The sequence below is a fragment of the Bubalus bubalis genome, chromosome 9, assembly GCF_019923935.1.
Source record: "Bubalus bubalis isolate 160015118507 breed Murrah chromosome 9, NDDB_SH_1, whole genome shotgun sequence".
Lineage (NCBI taxonomy): Eukaryota > Metazoa > Chordata > Mammalia > Artiodactyla > Bovidae > Bubalus > Bubalus bubalis.
In genome coordinates this window covers 60,953,118-60,977,746 of record NC_059165.1, presented here as the reverse complement: position 1 = coordinate 60,977,746, position 24,629 = coordinate 60,953,118, and the positions used below count along the sequence as shown (strand labels likewise).

Genomic DNA, 24,629 nt, shown 5'->3' with positions numbered 1-24,629 from the left:
GCAGGTCAGGAAGCAACAGTTAGAACTGGACATGGAACAACAGTCTGGTTGCAAATAGGAAAAGGAGTACGTCCAGGCTGTATATTGTCAGCCTGCTTATTTAACTTATATGCAGAGTACATCATGAGAAACGCTGGACTGGAAGAAGCACAAGCTGGACTCAAGATTGCCGGGAGAAATATCAACAACCTCAGATATGCAGATTACATCACCCTTATGGCAGAAAGTGAAGAGGAACTCAAAAGCCTCTTGATGAAAGTGAAAGAGGAGAGTGAAAAAGTTGGCTTAAAGCTCAACATTCAGAAAACAAAGATCATGGCACCCCGTTCCATCACTTCATGGGAAATAGGAAAACAGTGGAAACAGTGTCAGTCTTTATTTTTGGGGGCTCCAAAATCACTGCAGATGGTGATTGCAGCCATGAAATTAAAAGACGCTTACTCCTTGGAAGGAAAGTTATGACCAACCTAGATAACATATTGAAAAGCAGAGACATTACTTTGCCAACAAAGGTCCATCTAGTCAAGGCAATGGTTTTTCCAGTGGTCATGTATGGATGTGAGAGTTGGACTGTGAAGAAGGCTGAGTGCCGAAGAATTGATGGTTTTGAACTGTGGTGCTGGAGAAGACTCTTGAGAGTCCCTTGGACTGCAAGGAGATTCAACCAGTCCATCGTAAAGGAGATCAGTCCTGGGTGTTCATTGGAAGGACTGATGCTAAAGCTGAAACTCCAATACGTTGGCCACCTCATATGAAGAGTTGACTCATTGGAAAAGACCCTGATGCTGGGAGGGATTGGGGGCAAGAGGAGAAGGGGACGCCAGAGGATGAGATGGCTGGATGGCATCACCTACTTGATGGACATGAGTTTGAGTAAACTCCGGGTAGTTGGTGATGGACAGGGAGGCCTGGCGTGCTGCGATTCATGGGGTCACAAAGAGTCGGATACTACTGAGCGACTGAACTGAACTAAATACTTTTCTTGGGAATTAAATAGCAATTCTATTTATCCTAATGTGCCAGTCTGGTGAAATCTTCACTGTCCGTTTTAGGTACTTTGCACTGGCCTCCTTTAGTTCCTGGTCACAGTTTTTCACACTTTGTGTTTTCTGGCAGAATTCCTCTATTGCTGTATGCCTAGTGTCCTAGATTGTTTTCACCTTTGACCTTTCCTTCTTTCCCCAGGTGTGGTATGTAATAGTTCACCTCCTCATCAAGCCTTTTATCTTTATAGGCAACCCTAGTCCAGAAAAGGCATTTCCTCACAAGCAGTATTTGGATATGATGTGCATACTTGGCTGCTTTAGCTCCCCTGTACCATTTAAGCAACAGCCACCCAGTGAGGAAATGCTGAACCTTATAAGGTGTACAGGAGCTCTGGAATTTACCAGTTTGTCTTTAAGGGTTTTTTGGAACATGGTGTAGGGCTGAGGATGTTGTTGAAAATAATAGTGAATAACTTTCAAAAGGTGTTTACTATGCACTAAACACTGTTATAAGTACTTTGTAAGGACAAATTTGTTTAATCCTCACAAAAGTAGTATAAAGTAGATCATATAATTGATCAGATATTAATTTTATAGATGGAGGAACTGTAGTGTAGAGAGGTTAATTAATTTGGCATGGACATTCATCTAGAAGTGGTAGAGCCAGTTTTGAACCTAGGCTGTATGGCTCCAGAAAACAGACACATTGTTTAATCTGCTACTGTAATCCCTAGTACCTAGAACACTGCCTAGATGCAATAGTGTTCAATAAATACTTGTTTAACAAATGAGAAAAAAAAAACCATTTTGCTGTACTGCAGATCCATCTGGAATGGGATTCTGTGTGTGGCCATAATCTGTTACGTTCTTGGGTTAGAATATTATTTGCTGAGTAGAAGTTTTGAATTTCCATTCGACTGGCTGCAGACTCGTCTTTGACTGTCAGGGTGAAATAGATGGTAGGGGTAAGCATCTGCCATAGCACTGACGCTGGTTTTTCTGAGGAGGACTATTTCTGCCTTACATTGTCAGCTCTGCCTCCCCGGTATGCTAAAGATGGACTGCTTTGATGTTTACATTCCACCCACCCCGGTACAGGAGCTTGTTGAGATGGGTTTGTTAAAAACATAGTGCTTCTTACCTAGTCTGTCAACTCTGATTTTCGTGATTCTTTTTCTGAAAGCATGAACAAATTTGTAGTGGATAATATTGCCACTGTCTGTTTTATGTGTAAATCATGTGGACTGGATGAGTTTGACCATGGACCATTTTTTAAGTGTAGTAATTTGAATCCAAGAGAAGACATCTGATCAAAAGTAACTATGGCTGCAATTTTATATTGTTAAGAGGTACATGAGAGGAAATTGTCATTTGAAGTTCCAGATCTTGTTTAGAAAGTGTTTTGGATTGCTTAGAATTTAACTTCTGTTTCTTGGTTACTTGTGTGATGGTTAGTTCAAATTATGTTGGAAGGAGTCATTTCCACTTTGTTTTGTGTCATTTCCACTTTGTTTTGTTTGTTCCTGAGTTTGTTTGGTCTCAACTGGGGAATTATGAAGCCTGAAGTAGACCAAGGAACTCTAATTTTGTATGTAATCTATTACATTGCTTAATAGTTTATTTCCCCCCATTAATGTGGATTACTTACCAGACCCATGTATCTTATTTTTGGCTGCATTGGATTTTAATTGCAGCATGTGGGATCTAGTTCTCTGACCAGGAATCAGACCTGAATTGGGAGCATGGAGTCTCAGCCACTGGGCCACCAGGGAAGTCCTAGCACTGTATATTTTGAAAAGAATTCTTATGATTGATCATTTTTCTTATTATAGTAAATAGTGCTGCCTTGTGATAGTGTCTGTTTTCCTATCTTTACTTAAAATCTAGTTCTTTATCCTATGGCAGAAGCACTTCTAAAAAGAGAGAAGCTATAACACTTTAGCAGTTAGGACAAATGATGGTAGCTGTCATTTTCATCATAGATTCAAATGCATCCTCCTTACTTGTAAAAAGAAGTCTGTCAAAGATACATTGTAGTGAGGGCAAGATCTTTAGAAAATGCCACACAGCACGTGTGCACCAGCGGCTTTCATATAATGGTGAGCCCTAGCCCTTTGTCGTAGCTTGAGTCTTAAAATGATCATCCTCTAAGTCCATGGTGTCCTTTTTGAGTATTGAACCTCATGTAGTCTTTGGGAAGGTAGGAGTTTATCATACCAGGCTGGGAAGTGGCTCTAGAAAAATTATGTGAACAGGAATTGTGGTACCTATTGTAGCTTTGGGTGACTACAAGTGTCTTTGCTTAACCTTTGCAACAGACTATGCTGATTTAGGCTGTGGATACTTAGGAAGTCTCCACAAAGTTGATTGCAAAGTGTTTTTATGAAATAGAGGACATTATAAAGGCAAATGCCTTCTTAGAAAGCATAAAAGTCCCTGAGGTTGTGGTGAGGGAAGACATTAAGGAAATGCCACGCAGAACATGTGCACCAGCTGTTTAAGCATAATGGTGAGCCTCAACCCCCTGTCGTAGCTTGAGTCTTGAAACGATCACTGATAATCAAAATCCACGGGGTCCTGTTTCTAAATATTTAGCCTAATGTACTGTGCTACAGGGCATTTGAAGTGCTATGAGCTATTACTTGGCAAATTCAAATTCCAAATGAGAAAAGAATTCTAGCAGGAAAAGTAAGCTGTCATATTGTACAAAGTTTCAATAAAGATGCAAACCTAAAACATAGTGAGATGAAGTTTCAGAAAAAAGCCAGTTTGGTGTCTCTAATGCTTAATTAGGAACTCATTTAGAAAGATGACCCATAAACAGTTAAGTCAGACTTTAAATTGAGTAATTGACTTTGGCCTTTCTAAGTCAGTTTTCTCTTACTGTTTGCACGTGTTGTACTTACTTTAAAAACATTTAAATTATACTCTAGGACTCAGTTGATGACATTAATGTTTAAATTCTAGGATCACACATAAAATAGAGTTGAAACAGTTGGTGGTCAGTTATGGTTATCACTTAAATTTTTCTTCTGTGGTAGCAAATCCACATTTACTGAAGACTTAGTTTTCTCTGAGTAATTGCAGTAACATAGGAATACCAGAAGTACTCCCTTCCCATCTTGTTTATTGTTGGTATCACTTAGCATATTCACCCAGTTTACCAAGCAAATGCTGGTAGTTGAAACCATGTTAGGAACCTCAAATCATTTTAACTGTGGATTATAATTATGGGATAGAGGAAATTGAGAAAGGACAGTTCACCTAAGATTGCATGTCTATAGAGTATTATAGTGAAATATTAATACAAACCTTTTGGGTTAAAGTCATGGAGTCCATGGACTTCAGCTTTATGCCCTAATAATCTGGGTCCTAAGGTGGTCTTTGGGATGAGAAAGGGGAAACGAGATGTTCTGTACTTGGAATAACAGCCTTCCACATCCTCACCTGGCTGGTTTGAGTAGTTTGTGGTTTTGAGATATCTGTGGTATCTCATCCCAATTTTCACAAAACTCTCTCAATGAACTTCTATAACTTAATAAAAAAGAAGTCCTCATAATAAATTTTGCTGTGTTTAAATGTCTCTTTATCTTTTGTATTTTAGTTGAAATAGGTATATCCATCTTAATAAGGTTGTAATCAAGATGTTAGTTTTCATGGTTTTGTTTTTTATTAGTGCTGTTCTAGATGGCTTACATGTGTTGGTCCATGTAATCCTCAAGGCATTTGTAAGAGAGCAAAATATTGCTCCTATTTTACAGAAGGAGAAAGTGAGTATGGAGAGTTTAAATAGGATCATAACAGTAAAAACTAGAGCTGGGGATTCAAATTCAGGTCTTCGTGTTTTGGGAAAGTTTGAACTCTCAGCTACTAAGCCATACTGTGTCCTTTGTGATGAACTTTCAAGCCAAACTGTTAATGAAAATAACATCTGATTAGCAGAAATTCTAATTTTTTAGAATTCACTGACAAATTTTTATGAGTAGAACCCATATTCTTGTTTTACTTTTGTAGGAACTGAAAGATGTGGGCCATCGTGATCAGATGGCTGCAGCCAGAGGAATCCTGCAGAAAAACGTTCCAATCCTCTATACTGCATCCCAGGCATGCCTACAGCACCCTGACGTTGCAGCCTACAAGGCCAACAGAGACCTGATATACAAGCAGCTGCAACAGGCAGTCACAGGAATTTCTAATGCAGCCCAGGCCACTGCATCAGATGATGCCTCTCAGCACCCGGGTACAGGAGGAGGAGAACTGGCCTATGCCCTCAACAACTTTGATGTAAGTTATACTTGGGAGGAGACTTCAGGCTTTTGATGATCCCTCAAAATTAACAGATTTGTGGGGAAATGTGATTAAGGTTTCTCATGATAGCTCAATTTCAACTTAGATTCGCAGTGTAAGTTGAAAGAAATTTTATGAACCATCATTCAACTTGATCTGCATTTATCTTTTCTTCCCCCTCCCCTCCTGTCCCTTTTCACCGTCCCTTCTCTTTTCTTTTTTAGTTTTAGTTAAACTTCTGAATTTTTTTTAATGCAACTTGTGTTTCCTAAGAGGTCATTCTTGAGATATGAGTTCAATTCATTTCAACCAAGATTTTAACCTTCTGGGAGATGTGAACCTATGGAAAATACAGAGGCAAAGTGCACTTAGGCTGTGTGCTCCAGGTACTCACAGTCTAGTGAGAGTTATAGACACATCATAAATGACTACAGCAAAAGTGCTGTCATCTTAATCTTATTTGCCTAGACACACTTCTCAATAACTAAATTGTAATAAAGACAAAATTCAATCAAGTGGGAGCAAATTTAGGATTAAAATACTTTGTTAGCATAAGGTCATATAATCACTTTTTATAAATGATGCCCTAGATATGTTCTGTGTATATATTCTGTGCACACACTATCCTATGTGTCAACTCTAATTGTAATTTTGGGGGATGTATTTTATGGTTTTAAATTTCTACCCACAATGCCTCATGGCTTCCAGTAGATGGCAGCAGTTCAAGATTTCTTTAAGTTTGTTTGTGTTTGTTTGTTTTGAACCCAACTGTTAATTTTTTTAAAAATTAGCATTAAGAGAAAATTACCTTCTGGGTGACAAGCATCCTTTCATAAGTAGGAATGCTTTAAAGTATAGAATAAATATAATAGAGTGCATTTTAACAGTTTTTCTTGATATTTTTTCCTTTGTCTCACCTCTTTACTTTGGCTTGGGTAAAGACAGTGTTAAGCCAAAAGTCTATGATGTTAGAACTGAATTTTTACCTTGGAGCCTTAAACATTAAATGAACTTACAGCAAATTCTTAAGATATATCTTACAATTAACTGGCACTGTTGTTTTTCCCTTTCAAATTTGACAGTATTAGCACTGGCCTCATTCAAGGCAATAAGGGTTACATTTTGCCCTAAGTTGAGTAGTATCTATTAGAGGTCACTTAACCTCTTCAGGGTACAGAGAAACTTCATTCATAAAATGAGGGGGTTGGACTAAATGTTTATAGGTCTGTTGAAGTTCTGTGACTATTAAAATCCTGTGACCATTCCTTCCTCCTTCCTATTGGTCATTGTGAAGAAGGCATTGTGTATTCAGTTTTGACCAGAGAAATAACTGCAGTAACTTAGTCTGGTAAGAAAAATGATCAGCTATCATGTACGTTAATAATAAACTGAAGGAATCGTATGTTCAGTTTTGAAATAGATGATTTTTTGGAAAAGAAAGAAGAAATGTATACTTATTGGAAAAGGGCAGGCTTTTTTTACAGGGGAAAAAAACTTGGCATTTAAATTGAAATCAATAAGAACATAGTCCCTATAAAGAAAAATAAAGGCAAAATATTTGTACAGACATTTACTGGTGTGAGGATGAATTGTATCAAGTGGAAAGTCTATGGAAGGCCAGTAGATCCTGTCCTGTGACTGTTGATGTTAGACCTTGTACCTATAGCTTACTTGTGACCTGACTTTATTCATCAGTGGTAAATCTCAATTTGAGTGGAGTCGGGGGAGTAAAGGGGAGACAGAGGAAGGATTTATTCTTTTGGGGGTAATTGTATCTTAGAGAGTGGCTTTTTTGGGACAGATTACTGTCATCTCTTACAGAATTACCTGAAGGTCTTTGAGGTAATAAAGTCTCAATTTGGAATTAGCAGAATAAATTTGAGACTGAATCATTTATAAACTTTGAAATGTATAAGGTGAGGACAGTTGAAACTGATTATAAATGACTTTTCTGAAACCTTGAAGACAAAAGTCAGTGCTTTGTTTTTATTTTTTTTGTGTGATGAAACAGTTCTGTTACTATCATGTGACAGTTTTACACTCTGTACATAGAAAAAGAGTGCTGATGTTTATTTTTCTTGTAATTCTTATTTGGTAACTTACTAGACCTTTAGATATTCATATTAAGTTGCATGAACATAATTTTTATGCTGACATATTTCTGTTTGCATTTGAGATATCATACCTTATTCAGACCCCTTCAGCTTGAAAGTATTGCTTCCAGTGCCTTTTTTAAGAAGTAATCCACCATTAGCCAACTTGTGTGGAATGCCCCTCATCTGTATAATGTATAAAGTTAACAAGTATAACTTTGTTTCAGGCATTGAAATTTTTTGTGTTATATGTTGGTGTTTCTAAACAGCATTTTCCTCACCTTCTTGAATATTGGAGGAAATAGAGATGACACTAATAGTCACTAACGCTTCCTTTGCAGAAACAAATCATTGTGGACCCCTTGAGCTTCAGTGAGGAGCGCTTTAGGCCTTCCCTGGAGGAGCGCTTGGAAAGTATCATTAGTGGGGCTGCCCTGATGGCTGATTCGTCTTGCACACGTGATGACCGGCGTGAGAGAATCGTGGCAGAGTGTAATGCTGTCCGCCAGGCCTTGCAGGACCTACTCTCGGAGTACATGGGCAATGTGAGTAAGAGGAATTTTCTCTGACAGGTGTTGGTTCTAAGGTGTTTTTCAAAACTTTCTCTGAAGTAACAAGAGTTTTCTGTAATAATTGTTGGGTCTGAGGTGTTTCAACTGTAAGTGTCAAATGTGTTTTTAGCTTATTGACTTGGGTGGAGTAAAATTTTTAAAGGAATGGATAGATAGCTTACTGTGTGTCCCCTTTCTCCTCAGCTTTTTAGTGTGAAAAATTTTAAGCTTATAGAAATCATATAGTAAACCCTTTATCTTGATTTACCAATTAACGGATAAATATGTTTGTGTGTATAAATATATGTTGTGTGTGTGTATGTGCGTATATACACCCCTTTTTTCTATGCAACATTTGAAAGTAACTTGCAGAAATTGTATTTCTTCACCTTTGTCTACATATTTCAGCATGTGTCTACATGGATAGTAACCTTCAACACCCCTGAAATTGTTTTACCACATCTAGGTGACCATATAATTTTGAGCAAAAGGGAATATTGAAAATATTTATAACAGATGAAGTTTCTTGAATGAACTGTATACAATGTGATAAGACTAGGTTTTTGCCAAGTGGAGCAAAGTTGGACATGACTGAGTAACTGAACTGAACTGTTGTGTTAGGTGAAGTGAGTAGTGTTTTTGAACTTTAAGATTTGTGTTTAAAAACCAATGCTGTGAAATTTAACACTTTTTTTTTTTTTTTTTTTGGCTGTGGAAAATACTGTACTTGTTTTCTCTATCGGTAATGTCTTTTTTACTTCCTTAATACTTTTACATTTCAATTATTTAATGCTGGTTTAGGGTTACTACAGTTTAGATCTTGCACCCAATATTTTACTGTGGCAAAGAAGGAATAAATTAAATAAAAATTATAGAGAATCATTTTAAAGGGAAGAAGGACAATGCAAATTATTTCTAACTTGTGATTTTTGTCTACTTAATAGTTTTCAGGAAAAGATCTTTGATACTTTCTCATGTTCATTTGCCATACATCTTGTTTGTTCATTTATATTCTTACCTAAGTGAACATATAATGGTGGGTCATGATGGAATTCCTGGGGTGAAGATGAATGCCTTCCTGTGTTTATCTTGTTTCTACCATATTGCGAAATTAGTCAAGCATATTGAATTTTTTTAAGCCATTGCCATGTTTTGATCGTACGCAGTCTACCTCAGAAAAATGAGATTAGAGGCTTAGTTAAATCAGATGGAAAAAGCAGTTGATAAGTCCACAGTGAAAATGTGGGACACATTTAAAAACCCATACGTAAGCCTGGAAATCAGAAAATGTAAAAAATGAATAATTTGAAGACTAACTCACGATATTGGAGTCTTAAAGAGGGAAACAAAGGCCTCATGGCATGTATGTGAATCAGTTCCCTGCTATCATGTGCAGTGCTGAAGTGATGTGAAAGTGTCTAATAGTTATGATTGGGAAGCCACTTTAAAAACAGCCTTTGTAGGGGAGAGTATGTGATAAATCTGTTCTCATTGCTCCATACCAGAGCTTCCTAACCAGTCTAAAAAAATATTCCTTCAGTCTTAGGTTTGGTCAGGTCTCGGGCTAGTCACCTCTGGTTGTGAGTCACCTCTTCGATTCTTTTAAATAGTACTTTCTATTTTGTGCCATGGATGTAAGTAAAAGTGGGAGATATTCATTTATGCTGAAGATATGGGGATCATAACAGCCATCTTACATAACATCTTACTATGTAAGTGAAAGCTAGAACAGTGATTGATGTTGGGCAGAATTTAAAGGATTATGATGGGGCTTTTGAAGGGAATTATGTCAAGAATCAGAAATACATTTTAGAAAAAAATTTTCTGAGCATGTTTCTCCTGAAGATAAAAATATTTAATAGTTCGCTTGAATTGACTCACATAACAGTGATCAGGCTGTGTCCTGTCCAGAAGTATTGGAGTGAGGATAAAGTGGGAAGGCAGTGAAGCACATTTGAAGAAACCTTAGGGTAAAAGGATCTGCAAGAAGCAGAATCAACTGGGGATAGGGTTTGCTTATTCATGAAGCATTCGAAAACCTCCAGTGACAGTCAGAACTCACCTGGCAGTATCTTCTTGTCACTCAGTTTATACTGTGTGTCATCTGCAGAGTAGTGTGCTGGGCACTGTGTAAGAGGAGGAATGAGGCTCTGGTCCTTCCCTTCGGAAATGTGCAGCATCTCTACAGTACATTTTTTGTGAGTGCCATCATAGGTTTTACTCAAATACCATGGGAATTGGAAGGAGGGTGAGTTTATTTCTAGCTGGGAAACCTGAGGCAATTTATCAAGTATTTATTTTATAGTCTTTGCATTGAGCTTTACCTTGATTTTTTAAAAATGGTTCACTTTCAGTTTTGATTATTTCTTTTGAAAAATATTAGATGAGTAATTATGGTATATGGAGAATTGGGACAGTTTGGATTAAAACTGGTTTAGTACATAGAACTTGTTGATGGAGTGGTAAAAATCCAGAAAGGCTCGTGTATTTTTACTTTTTCCTCTTCTTGAATTCTTCTAGTCATGTCATAATTTTTATAGATACATACTTCAAAAATTTTGTTGTAATTTCTTGAGCCTTCCTTCTTCATCCTGTGTTGCCACTTAACAAGTTACACTGGTGTTTCTTCTGAGGCAATGATTCTTTTTTTATAAAGTTTTATTTTCAACTACAGTTGATAAGATAGGTCAGTGATTCTTAACTTTGGATGGAAATTAGAATCCTTGGGCAATTTTTAGAAATCCTGATGTCTAGATTGTACCCAAATTAGGTCAGAATTACCAGATTCAGTTCTGGGCATCAGTATTTTTAAAAGTTCCCCAAGAGATGCCAATGTACAGGTAAGGTGGAGAAGCTGCTAAGATGGTTTATTACATTTGTCCTTTTTTGTCTCCATTGCCATTGTCTTATTCCAGGCTCTATTCACTTTCTCCATTTCCAGTTTGTTCTACCTGCTCAGGTCAGTCTGAGCTTATGCGTTCAGTAGGACATTGTTTATTATGTTTTTGAAATTCCCTTCCTACTTGATTAAATGTAACCTGCTCTTCATTCAAGGCTGACATTCTGTCCCCACCCTCCCAACCACCCCCCGCCACCCCCATCTCTTTTCTGAAGGCCATTTCAAACTACACCATTCTATATTATTTCTTGCTACTTGAAGCAAGTCGCACTCAATTGTTCCTTGAATTGTTGCTTAATTGTATTTCCTTTATCTGCAGCTGGGTTTTAAAGTTTTTGAAAGATGAGCCTATTTTTAAAATATTCTTTCAGGGTCCAGTGTAATGCTAGAAGAGATACTCAATAGGTGCTTGCTTCATAAGAACTCATGCTGACTTGGGAAAAATGGATAAAGTGAACAGTTTGGGATATTCTTGGTGCTAGGGATACATTAGTGAAAAGAATAAAGATTCTTGTTCTTATTGGTCACATTCTAGAGCGTTATGGAGGAGGAGGCCATGGGTGGTTTACCCCTGCTTCTGGTAGATTTTTCAATTTTTCAGTATACAGATGACATTTTTGGAAAAAATTAAATCAGATACTCTGAAATAAGCTGTGAGGGTAAATGATTATAAGGTGAGGGCCCAACTCTCTTTTAAAGGCTCCGAGGGCCCGAAGGTCAGCAGCCTTAATGCTGCTTCTTGCATTGTAGTTTGGAGAGTTAAGAGATGATGTTAGATCTGTTGCTGACTTACTCTGAAGCTTTAAGAAACATTGATGTTAAAAATAATTCATTTGACCCCTGCTTACTTAACATTATGGAAATACTTCAGATGCCTGACAGTAGAGGGTTTTTGTTCAGTGGATGTCTGTAGTTTCACAAATGACTTCCCAGGTTTCCTTGATATGAAATGTGGTTATTGTGGTTAAGTTTAATTTGTTCTTGCTTTATCAACCTAAGGTTATTCTGCCTGTGAGGATTCTAGGGAAAGAAAAACAGCCTGGATGGGTTTAAAAGTGAATGGATTGAAATTGAAATGTAATTGAATTTGAGAAAAGTTATTGCCACTTTGTTTATTTTTTCTAATTGAAAGTCACACAAGTGCATTAAATGATTGAACCACCATTGCTACTAACATTTAAGTATATGTATTTCCAGTTTGTCCATTTTCTTGTATGCATTGTTTTCTAAATTTTAAAATGTTTTAACCCTCTTAATATTCTCTACATAGTCATAAGATATTCATAAAATGTTCAAACTGTTAAGTTAATGGGACATCAGCATGGATGGACCTGGAGGATATTATGCTGAGTGAAATAAGCCAGACACAAAGGACAAATCCTCTATGATCCCACTTCCATGAGGTTCCTAAGAGTTGTTAAATTCATAGAGACAGAAAGGAGAGTGGGAGTGCCAGGCACTGGGGGAGATGGGAATGTTGAGTTACTGTTTAATGGGAACAGAGTTTCCCTTTGGGAAAATGAAAAGTTCTGGAAATGGATGTGGTGATGGCTACACAGTAATATAAATGTTCTTGAGACTTGTGACCTATATGCTTAAAATTGACTAAGATGGTAAATGTTATGTTATGCAATTAACATAATAAAAATAATAAAGAACAAAATGAAAAAACAAACAATTAACTTGAATGTTAATTGTTAAATGTTAACAATTTTAAATTTAACAATGTTAAATGTTAAACCAGGGTTTAACCTGGTTAACAGGTTAAAACCGGCTACTAGTTCAATGTGTTCAAATTTGTTTCTTAAATGTGTAGTTGACTTTGGAGCCCAATTCTGTGTTATAATATTCTCTGAAGATATTTCAGTGCCAGTGAAACACCTCCTTCTGAAGCGCTCTGTACTTGGTACAGCTGAATTCTTTATTTCACACTCTTCCTTCTGCTAAGGGATATGCTGATCTTTAATGTGGTTCTTTCTTCCTTTGTTAGGCCATGCGCTTTGAGTTTTTCCCGGTAGTAGAATTTATTAGGACCAAATGTTTCTATTACCATATTCACATTCCCCTCAATAAACAAGTGAACAACCCTTCCCCCGCACCCAAAACCCTCTTGCCCCCCAGTCTGAAAATTCTTAACACAATGTCTGAAACATAAAAGACCTCAGTCTTTGAAATGAATTCCATTTGGGTGTGTTTTGTTTGTTTTTTTTGCCACATGCACAGTTTATGGGATTTTAGTTCCCTCGCTAGGGAGCAAACCTAGTACCTCTGCAATGAAAGGGCAGAGCCCTAACCATTACACCACTAGGGAATTCCCAGAATCCCACTTGGTTGGGAGCTTAGCAGTCTTGTCTAGCAGTTCAGTCATGTGGTGAGTTACTAGAATTAGAATTTGTAATTGGTGAGAAGAAGTACATGTCTTGGGCTTGAGTAGCTTTAGCTTGGTTCCATCCAGTGTGGTAACCAGTAGGCATATGTGTCTATTGAGCACTTAAAATGTGACAGATCCAAATTGAGATGTGCTGTGGGTGTAAACTATACACCAAATTTCTAAGACATACTTCACTGAAAAAGCTGTAAATACCTCTATCTCATTGACAATGTTTTGGATATATTGGGTTAAAATTTGTTCTTAAACTTATTTTTTTACCTGTTTCTTTTTACCTATGGCTACTTGAAAATTTTAGATTACATATATAATTTTTATTTCTTGCTTGCCTTATATTTCTCTTGGGTAGTTACAACTACTGGATAGCCAACCAGTTAAGAGGAGTAGCTAAAGAGTTAAGCCATCAACTTCTTCCTTCAATATCTGGATGGTAACTTACATAGTAGCTATTATAGCTTGTATTTTTTTATACCTTAAACTAGTTTTAGGCAGAATAAAATTGGTACAGCTTAAGACCTGGTGAGGATGATGATGTTTAAGGTTAAATTTGTCTTGGTTCTTGCCCTGAAACATTGGAGACAGTGATTTTAGGACCTTTAAAGAGTAATGAAATAACTAGACATTTTTTGTATTGGACTGGGCCTGTATTTGAGGGGTTTGATTATGTTAACATATCAGGTATAAAATTTTTATCTGATTAAGATAATAGATATGGAATGTATGAATAAGGTGCAGTTAATTTTCGCTCTCAAAGATATATTGTTATTGCAGTGAAGGGAAGCACTTAATCAAATGCTGATCTCTTCTCAGTTTTGCAAATGCTTTCCTGGAACCACTTTAGCAGAGCCAGACCTTCCAAGCTTTGGAAGGACTCTTCAGGAGCTTGTTACTGTGTTATTTTGTGGCTACATTTTCGAATTTTCAGAATTAGAATAGGTTATTTTATTTCTGATTATAAAGTTCTCTGTTCATTATATATCACCATTTTTGGTATATAGCATGCCAGACTTCATTTGGACTGTGTGTGTATGTACACATTTATCTGTTCTCATTGTTTATTTTTTTGATAGCAGAACTAAGGATTATTGTACTATTATAGTGCTTACCATATACTGGTCATTGTGCTGAGAGACATATATTATTACCTGTTTGACTACCATAGTAACCCTTATTGAATTGTTACTTGCTCAGAAATGTGTAATCATATAGCTGCGGTTTGAACTCATATCCCTGTGATCTGAAAATCTGAACACTTACTACTTTTATTATAATGCATCTTTGTAAGTCAGAAAATATGATTTTATACCATCATCTTTAATAATCATGGAATTTTTCACTGTATAGCTCTATAAATGAAACTTATTACTGAAATACTTCACAGTAAATAAGGTAAACCCAGGTCTTGTATAGCTGCTTGAAGTGAGCTAAACAAGAAAAGAAAGCTCTTTTAGAGTATCCTGCAAAGCTAGACTCTCTGGTGTTGCTTGATGTCATGGATGTTTCAGTTGGTTCTATGATATGCAGCTATAGGGCCTGAGTTTTGTTATATAATATGCTACAATTTCCATCTTTGTGTGAACCCTTGGGTTTCCTGCAGTAGACTCTTCCCTGTATTGCTAGTCCATAGTTCTGTAGCTGTATGATTTTATTGATTTGTTAGTATAAGCTTCAGAGAAGGCAATGGCACCCCACTTCAATGCTCTTGCCTGGAAAATCCCATGGACGGAGGAGCCTGGTAGGCTGCAGTCAGACACAACTGAGCGACTTCACTTTCACTTTTCACTTTCATGCATTGGAGAAGGAAATGGCAACCCACTCCAGTGTTCTTGCCTGGAGAATCCCAGGGACGGGGGAGCCTGCTGGGCTGCCGTCTATGGGGTTGCACAGAATCGGACACGACTGAAGCGACTTAGCAGCAGCAGCAGCAGTGTAAGCTTTTCTGTGATCTGCCTAGCATATTTGAAGAATTTAGGTATAAATAGATGTTGCATTGAATGCAAAATTCAAGCATGTGTAGGACTTCTTCTTCTTGACATTTATGTAATTTGGAAAGCATATTTGTCAAAAATTGTATGATTTTCTTGTGGTGTGAGATGAGAGGTTTAAAAGACCTTAAGTCTGAGGAAGATGTCTCTAGTTGTATTTTATGTTGCTTTCTAAGAGGTTTGAGGTACTTCTAGCTATGCCACTCTGGCATTATGATTTGCAGTATTTAACAGGCAAGATTGTAACCTTTTGTACACAGAAAGATGCATGTTTATATATTAGATAAAATGGCACTGGCTTGATGGAGCAGTAGTGGAGCAATCTCTTGAAATTAGGATGATGGAGCAGGCCCAGAAGCCTGTCCATTGTCAGGCTGCAGATGCATTGAGTTTTAGCCTTTACCTTAATAATGTGATTCTTTTTTTTTTTGAGGTAATGATTCATTTAGGACTAGTTTGACTGAGAGAGTGAGTTGTTGGAGGGAGGAGGGTACTTTGTTTACTACAGTATATACTTGTAGCAAGTCTTGATCAAAACAGTCAGTTAGGAACAGTGTTGGTCTGAAGAAGACCTTTAACGGTGCCCTGGCGGAGGGAACAGGCACTCTGGTCAGAGATACGTGTAACACACCAACTTACTATGACCTAGGAAAGGCTGCCAAAGATGTCTTCAACAACGGATATGGATTTGGCATGATCAAAATAGATCTGAGAACCAAGTCATGTAGTGGAGTGAAATTTTCTACTTCTGGTCATGCTTATGCTAATAAAAGGAAAGCATCAGGCAACCTAGAGACCAAATACAGGATCTGTAACTGGACTGACCTTCACCCAGAAGTGGAACGGACAGAAATAGATATCACTTGGGAGAATAAGTTGGCTGAAGGGTTGAAACTGACTTTTGATCCCATATTTGTACCGAACACAGGAAAGAAGAGTGGGAAATTGAAGGCCTCGTATTAATGGGATTGTTTCAGTTTTGGCAGTAATGTTGATATAGATTTTTCTGGACCAGCCATCTGTGGCTGGACCGTGTTGGCCTTTGAAGGTTGGTTTGCTGGCTATCAGATGAGTTTTGACTCAGCCATATCCAAACTGTCACAGAATAATTGTGCCCTGGGTTACAAGGCTGCAGACTTCCAGCTGCACACTCATGTGAATGATGGTACTGAGTTTGGAGGGTCGATCTACCAGAAGGTGAATGAGAAGATTGAAATGTCGATAAACCTCGCGTAGACTACCAGCAGTAACACCACCTGCCTTGGCATTGCTGCTAAGTACAAGCTGGACTGTAGAACTCTCTCTGCTAAAGTAAACAATGCCAGCCTGATGGGACTGGGTTACACTCGGACCCTTTGACTAGGAGTGAAACTGACCCTGTCAGCTCTAATCAATGGAAAGAACTTCAATGCCGGACGGCACAAGGTCAGACTGGGATTTGAACTAGAAGCTTAATGTGGTTTTGAAAAAAGCATCAGCTTTGTTCCTGGAGGTGAAGAGAAATGAACCCACTATGTTTTGACCTTAAATTTCCAAAGTGTGAACTTTTTATTCTTCCAAAGAATTGTAATACTCCTGTAATCCTGCCCACACTGAAACTTAGGTACCGAGTCCACCTTAAGGGAGGTGCTTGAAGGCATGCCTGGAGGTTGTCACGTTCATCCACATTTCAGTTCAGTTCCTCAGTGTTCTTTTCAGTGTGTTCTGCAGTGATGGTGTAGTGTCATGTTAAAAAGGAATTGACCATACCCTCTAGTTGTCCATCATGTCCTGCATGTCCCACACCACTTTTTCATGATCTGGTAATATATTGATCTCTGTACGGTAGTAGAAATCTTTGGTTTTGCATCAGAGTAAAATAAACCCATCACATTTTGGGGGGGAAAAAGTCAGTTATCTCTGTGATAGGGTTTGCATTATCTTTTTTCTTCAATTATTTATCAGTGATATTTGACCTTGAAAGGATCAGATCAGATCAGATCAGTCGCTCAGTCGTGTCCGACTCTTTGCGACCCCATGAATTGCAGTACGCCAGGCTTCCCTGTCCATAACCAGCTCCCGGAGTTCACTGAGACTCACGTCCATCGAGTCAATGATGCCATCCAGCCATCTCATCCTCTGGCGTCCCCTTCTCCTCCTGCCCCCAATCCCTCCCAGCATCAGAGTCTTTTCCAATAAGTCAGCTCTTCACGTGAGGTGGCCAAAGTCCTGGAGTTTCAGCTTTAGCATCATTCCTTCCGAAGAAATCCCAGGGCTGATCTCCTTCAGAATAGACTGGTTGGATCTCCTTGCAGTCCAAGGGACTCTCAAGAGTCTTCTCCAACACCACAGTTCAAAAGCATCAATTTTTCGGCGCTCAGCCTTCTTCACAGTCCAACTCTCACATCCGTACATGACCACAGGAAAAACCATAGCCTTGACTAGACAGACCTTTGTTGACAAAGTAATGTCTCTGCTTTTGAATATGCTACCTAGGTTGGTCATAAGTTTCCTTCCAAGGAGTAAGTGTCTTTTAATTTCATGGCTGCAGTCACCATCTGCAGTGATTTTGGAGCCCCCAAAAATAAAGTCTGACACTGTTTCCACTGTTTCCCCATCTATTTGCCATGAAGTGATGGGACCGGATGCCATGATCTTCATTTTCTGAATGTTGAGCTTTAAGCCAACTTTTTCACTCTCCACTTTCACTTTCATCAAGAGGCTTTTGAGTTCCTCTTCACTTTCTGCCATAAGGGTGGTGTCATCTGCATATCTGAGGTTATTGATATTTCTCCCGGCAATCTTGATTCCAGCTTGTGCTTCTTCCAGCCCAGCGTTTCTCATGATGTACTCTGCACAGAAGTTAAATAAGCAGGCTGACAATATACAGCCTTGAAGTACTCCTTTTCCTATTTGGAACCAGTCTGTTGTTCCATGTCCAGTTCTAACTGTTGCTTCCTGATCTGCATACAGATTTCTCAAGAGGCAGATCAGGTGGTCTGGTATTCCCATCTCTCTCAGAATTTTCCACAGTTTATTGTGATCCACACAGTCAAAGGCTTTGGCATAGTCAATAAAGCAGAAATAGATGTTTTTCTGGAACTCTCTTGCTTTTCCCATGATCCAGCGGATGTTGGCAATTTGATCTCTGGTTCCTCTGCCTTTTCTAAAACCAGCTTGAACACCTGGAAGTTCACGGTTCATGTATTGCTGAAGTCTGGCTTGGAGAATTTTGAGCGTTACTTTACTAGCGTGTGAGATGAGTGCAACTGTGCGGTAGTTTGAGCATTCTTTGGTATTGCCTTTCTTTGGGATTGGAATGAAAACTGACCTTTTCCAGTCCTGTGGCCACTGCTGAGTTTTCCAAATTTGCTGGCATATTGAGTGCAGCACTTTCACAGCATTATCTTTCAGGATTTGGAATAGCTCAACTGGAATTCCATCACCTCCACTAGCTTTGTTCGCAGTGATGCTTTCTAAGGCCCACTTGACTTCACATTTCAGGATGTCTGGCTCTAGGTCAGTGATCACACCATCGTGATTATCTGGGTCGTGAAGATCTTTTTTGTACAGTTCTTCTGTGTATTCTTGTCACCTCTTGTTAATATCTTCTGCTTCTGTTTAGGTCCATACCATTTCTGTCCTTTATCGAGCCCATCTTTGCTTGAAATGTTCCTTTGGTATCTCTGATTTTCTTGAAGAGATCCCTAGTTTTTCCTATTCTGTTGATTTCCTCTATTTCTTTGCATTGATCGCTGAAGAAGGCTTTCTTATCTTTTCTTGCTATTCTTTGGAACTCTGCATTCAGATGCTTATATCTTTCCTTTTCTCCTTTGCTTTTCGCTTCTCTTCTTTTCACAGCTATTTGTAAGGCCTCCCCAGTATAGAATTATAAATTTTAGAATTTGAAAGTAACATTAGTTATCATAGTGTAGGGTTGACAAACTTATTAGGTAAAGTCTTGCCTGCCATCTATTTTTGTAAACTTTATTGGAACATAGCCATGCTCATTTGTTTACTTGTAGTCCATGGCTGCTTTTCCACTGCAGTGACATAGTTAAGTTGTTGTGACAGAGATGGAATGGCCTTAAAAGCCCACAATATTTGCTATCTGGCCCTTTACAGAAGTTTGCCAAGCTTTAAATCTAGTCCAGCCAACTAATTTTTTGAAGGTTTTAAAATACAAACTCAGTTTTTCTTATTGGATTATTATATAATCCAATTATTATATAAGTATATAATTATTATATAATCCAATTATTATATAATCTTATGATATTATTTAGGTTATATATTTCTTCTTAGATAAATTCTTAAAGTTAGTGGCTTTTAAGGAATTTTATCCATTTAATCAAGTTTTATATGAGAAAATTGTTTGTAGCAGTCTCTTATTATCCCTTCAGTGTTTGTGGGGAGTCTATAGCCATATTCTGTAATTCATTTCTAGTGTAGGTAATTTGTGTCTAGTCTCTCCATTTTTTTTTGCCAGTCTTGCTGTAGGTTTATCAATTCTATTTATCTTTTGAAAGAACCAGCTTTTTATGGTTTCATTGTATGTGTGTTTTTCCTCCATTGTTTTCAATTTCACCAATTTCATTTTTTCTTCTGTTTCCTTTAGGTTTATTTTGTTATTTTTCTAGTTCCTTGAGGTAGGAAATTAGGTTATTGACTTGAGACCTTTTCTCTTTTTTAGTGTTAAGATTTAGGGCAGATTTCCATATAAGCCCTGCTTTGTCTTCATATTTCATTTTTGTTTAGTTTAAAATGTTTAAAAATTTTCCTTGAGTTTTCCTCTTTGACCAGTGGATTATTTGGAAGTACAGTATGTTTAGTTGCCAAGTACTTTCTTGTTAAATTTCTGTTACTGATTTCTTGTGTATGTGTGTGCACAGTTGTGTCTGACTTTTTGTGACCCCGTGGACTGTAGCCCACTCTTCTCTGTTGGGTGGGTTGCCATTTCCTACTCTAGGGAATCTTCCTGACCCAGGGATCGAATCCTTATCTCCCACGTTGACAGGCGGATTCTTTACCTCTGTGCCGCTTAGGAAGCCTTTACTGATTCCTAGCTTAATTCAAATTCAGTATGGTCAGAGAACATATTTTGCATGACTTTAGTTTTTTTAATTATTTATTGAGATTTGTTTTATGACCCAGTAGTGCTACCTTTGTGATGTTCTATCTGTACCTGACTGTGGGGGTTTTTTTTTTTTTTTTTGCTATTGTTGGTTGGAGTGTTCTTTTAATATATATGCTAATTAGATTCAGGTTGATGACATTGACTGATTCAGTTGGTTTAGTACTTCTGTACCTTGATTGTTTATTTATTTGTTTATTTAGAGTCTGCTTGTTCTGATAGTTACTGAGACAGATACAGCCCTGTCTGCCAACTATAATTGTGACTTTGGCCCTTTTTCATTTCAGTTCTCAAGATTGCTACTCTGTATTCTCTCCAGGGTTTTTAGTTGCATTCATTGGGATAGACAGGGTAGAATGTGTTTATCTCATCTTAATCAGAACTAAAACCAATAACCTATTTTCAAAACAGTCTAAAACCTGGAAGTAACTTGTCCCTGATCATACCCAGGTAAGAATAGTTAAGATTAGAATTGAGGCTTCTGATTTTTAGTCCAGAGCTATTTTTGGTGGTCCCTTTCATATGTAATGCCAAGGATGGTAGGTAATAATGCTTACATCGAATAGGTATCATTAAAGCTTGATCCAATAGCCTCCCCCATAGCTGTTTTCTCAGCTGTGAGACAGCCATTAATAGCTGCCCTTCTGCCTGACTTTGTTAGAAGGCACAGAGAACCACTCAAGACCAAGCAAAATGAAGAAGATGGGAAAACTGATGGTGGCAATGCAAAATATCAAAACTCCTTGAGAGAAAAGAGCATTAAATGAACTGTAGCCTGGAACAAGGTGAACAGGGATCTGGGTAGTCAGTGACTGAAGCTGCTGTCCTGTCTTCTTGGCTCTGCGTGATATCTTGGTTTCTTGCTCTGTCTATAGCAGAGAGCCAAAACAGCAGTCTCCACCCTCAGTGTGCATCATCTTATAGTTCAAGCATCTAATCTTAGCTGACAGAGGATCTTATTCCCACCCCACCTCATTTGAGTGTGGAAAGGAAAAGGGATGCCATGTTTGACGTGAGCATAGAACTAGAAAATGCTGTGTACGTGTGCAAATTGGTATTGTTTTGGAAAATTAATAATACAGTTCCTCCTTCCTCATCTATTCTTTTTACTTTTGGCAAAGTTGTCATGTTGAGAATAAATCCATTCATTAAAAAATAGTGTCATTGTTTAAATGTAGCAAATTAGGCATTTTATTTTTTTTAATAAAATAAGCCTGTCTAGAATTACCCATATAGGACAAAATGTTAAATTAAAAGCTTATCAATCATAACTTTCTACCCTAATATTTTCTGTCCAATGATCTTAAAAATTTTTTTTTTTTTTTTTTTTTTTCATTTAAATTGGGTGTTTTAGAGGACCTAAGGTAGTTAGTTAAAAAGAACTCATTGAGTTTCCAGACTGTCCTTGCCAGAGAGAGATGTAGCCCTGGCTGCCAGGAAATTTCTTTATGTGATTTCATGCCTGCTCTCTTGAAAGTTACTTTGGTTTTTGTATTTCTTCATCACAAAAATCAGTGGAATGTGATGTTTTTCTTCTCTGAGTGGATGTCCCTTTTATTTTTTATGTTGAATCTGTGTTCACATCAGATGACTGCTAAATAAGTACTTGACAGCTGATAATTTACTTATTTTAAAGTGGAATATTCAGTATTTAGAACCAGAGACTGCTAGGAACGGATTTTGTTTGGTCATTCTCTGAAAACAGCATAAGACCTTTTCATAATGGTGTAATTTGGAAATGTACCATAAAGAAGATATTTCACTTGAGTTGCTTTATGCTAAAATAATAACTAGTCAGTAAATTGTCTTACAAGTATTATTTTCAGGTGGAGTGAAGTGATTGACCTCCTTGTTTTACTCCAGTTGCAGATATTCTAACTTCGGGTTTTGTAATTTGCAGTTTGTACCTATAGATGCAGTGTGGCATCTTACTTCAAGGCTTCCTTGCTAATTGTTCTTTAAATTTAACTCCAGAACTTACTTATCCTGAATTACTTCTCCCTGTTTTGAAGGAGAATTATTGGTTTTGTAAACTCACATAAACTCATCCTCTAGGAATAAAAAGATCTATGTTTTGACTTGCCCTTGTTTCTGTATGAACATTGCATAACCTGAAATATTTTATAAGAAAAATGCTAGATGTTTGATCAGTGTACCCAACTATAATCTTTAAAGCTCCTAACAATAAATGCACTTGTGTCTGGGAAATAGATGTATGTGTTTATGTTGCCTTTAAGATTCTGTATTGGTGAAAATACTGGAAAATAGTTTTTTTAAAGTTGGTCATTTATATATACTCTTACTGAGTCACTTTTTTGGTGATAAAGGAATCTCTTGTCCCCTTAAACCTTTTCAAACATGGTTTATCTTAGGCTACCAAAATTTCTTAATTTAGGAAGTGGACTTCAAATCATTAGTAAGACATTTGTTGAATTTTTGTGTTTCAAAGCAGTATTGAACTTTGTAGCATTTACCAAAAACTTCCATTTAAAAGTGGAATTCTAATCATAGTGTTTGTTAAAACGGATTCCATTGACTAGCTCTTATTTGCTATCTGTAGATCTTTCATTTTGGCAAACTCCAGAGCACAAATCAAACTTTTTTTTTTTGACTTGGTTTTCCCTGCCAGTGCAAAGTTAATTATTTTCTTAAAACCACTCTGAATCAAGAATTACAGTAGTTTGGGAATTCTCTGGTGGTCCAGTGGTTAGGACTCTGCCCTACCACAATCCCTGGTCAGGGAACTAAGATCCCACCCATGCCGTTGCTGCTGCTAAATCACTTCAGTCGTGTCCGACTCTGTGCCAACCCCATAGACGGCAGCCCACCAGACTCCCCTGTCCCTGGGATGCTCCGGGCAAGAACACTGGAGTGGGTTGCCATTTCCTTCTCCAATGCATGAAAGTGAAAAGTGAAAGTGAAGTGAAGTCGCTCAGTCATGTCCAACTCTTTGCGACCCCATTGTAGCCTACCAGGCTCCTCCGTTCATGGGATTTTCCAGGCAAGAGTACTGGAGTGGGTTGCCATTGCCTTCTCTGCCCACCCATGAGGTATAGCCAAAAAAATAAAAAAGTTTTATTCGTTTTAGGGTTTTGATGATAAAGGCCAGTAACTGTATATTTGCAATTTGGGGTTTTGGACAAATGACAGTTCTTTTAACCCTCAAGATTTGACCATCCAGAGATGAACATAGGTTTATGATGAATGCCTTATGAAATAACATGATGTTGTAGATTTGTTTTAAAATACCCTACCCCAAAACTAACAAAACTATTAAAAATGAAACAAGAAAGCAGAAAGTTGATGGCTGGTAATACTGCATAAGGAAGTTCTTTTTACTAGTCTTAATCTTTTTGGATGTTTGAAAAAATCCCATAATAAAAGTTAAAAGGCATATCTTATTATTATGGTTATTTGAGTAGATGCCAGTATATTAGATATTTCAGGGCACAGTCTTTGCCATGTCTTACAGTCTTTCTGCGGAGAAGGCAATGGCACCCCACTCCAGTACTCTTGCCTGGAAAATCCCATGGATGGAGGGGCCTGGTGGGTTGCAGTCCATGGGGTCACTAGGAGTCGGACATGACTGAGCGACTTCACTTTCACTTTCCACTTTCATGTGTGCATTTGAGAAGGAAATGGAAACCCACTCCAGTGTTCTTGCCTGGAGAATCCCAGGGACCGGGGAGCCTGGTGGGCTGCCGTCTATGGGGTCGCACAGAGTCGGACACGATTGAAGTGACTTAGCAGCAACAGCAGCACAGCCTTTCTGAAAGCATTTGTCGGTCTTGCAGAGTCTAAAAGAGCTAGCTTTATTCTATCCAGCCCCCTTCTCAGTCCCCAGTTCTTAGGTTAATTAATTCTTTTGGGAATTTGTATGGAAAAATTAATGAGAAAACAATGCAGTTAGTAAATGAAAACTGAAGTAAGAACTTATGCCATTAAGTAGAGTCAAGGTCTTGAGGGGTCATGGCAAAATGAATTTGTGGGTGGGTAGCAGCTGTGAATTAGTTAGGCCCCATGGAGGGTAACATTGGGTCAGGCATTTGAGACTGGAGAGTGGTGCAGCCAGTTAGGAGGAGGATCCTAGGCTTCCTGTATCGCTTCTGAGGCCTGTTGCCCAGCTGTGCTTGGTTTCTTGTGCATTTGTCCTTGAAGTAAACCCTTTGTCACTGTATTTGATTTGAGTTCCTTGATTCTCTAAAAGGAGTGTAACTAGTGTAGTCATTGAATGATGCAGTGTTCTAGGCTAAATTGTTAGCAAGCACTTTTTTTAGAAGGTCAGAAATGGTTGAACGCATCTAGGCGTTCCGTAGTCTACTGCCT

At 37.9% G+C, this 24,629-nt stretch overlaps 1 protein-coding gene and 1 pseudogene across 1 annotated transcript in view; both read left to right on the top strand.

Moving 5' to 3' along the window:
- CTNNA1 (catenin alpha 1) overlaps window positions 1-24,629 on the top strand; it is a 179,110-nt gene that overhangs the window by 61,775 nt on the left and 92,706 nt on the right. Inside the window, exons 6-7 of the mRNA XM_006070838.4 lie at window positions 5,001-5,270; window positions 7,708-7,911. Coding sequence (XP_006070900.3) covers window positions 5,001-5,270; window positions 7,708-7,911 — 474 coding nt within the window. The remainder of the gene's footprint in view (window positions 1-5,000; window positions 5,271-7,707; window positions 7,912-24,629) is intronic.
- On the top strand, window positions 15,030-17,278 carry LOC102407186 (annotated as a pseudogene).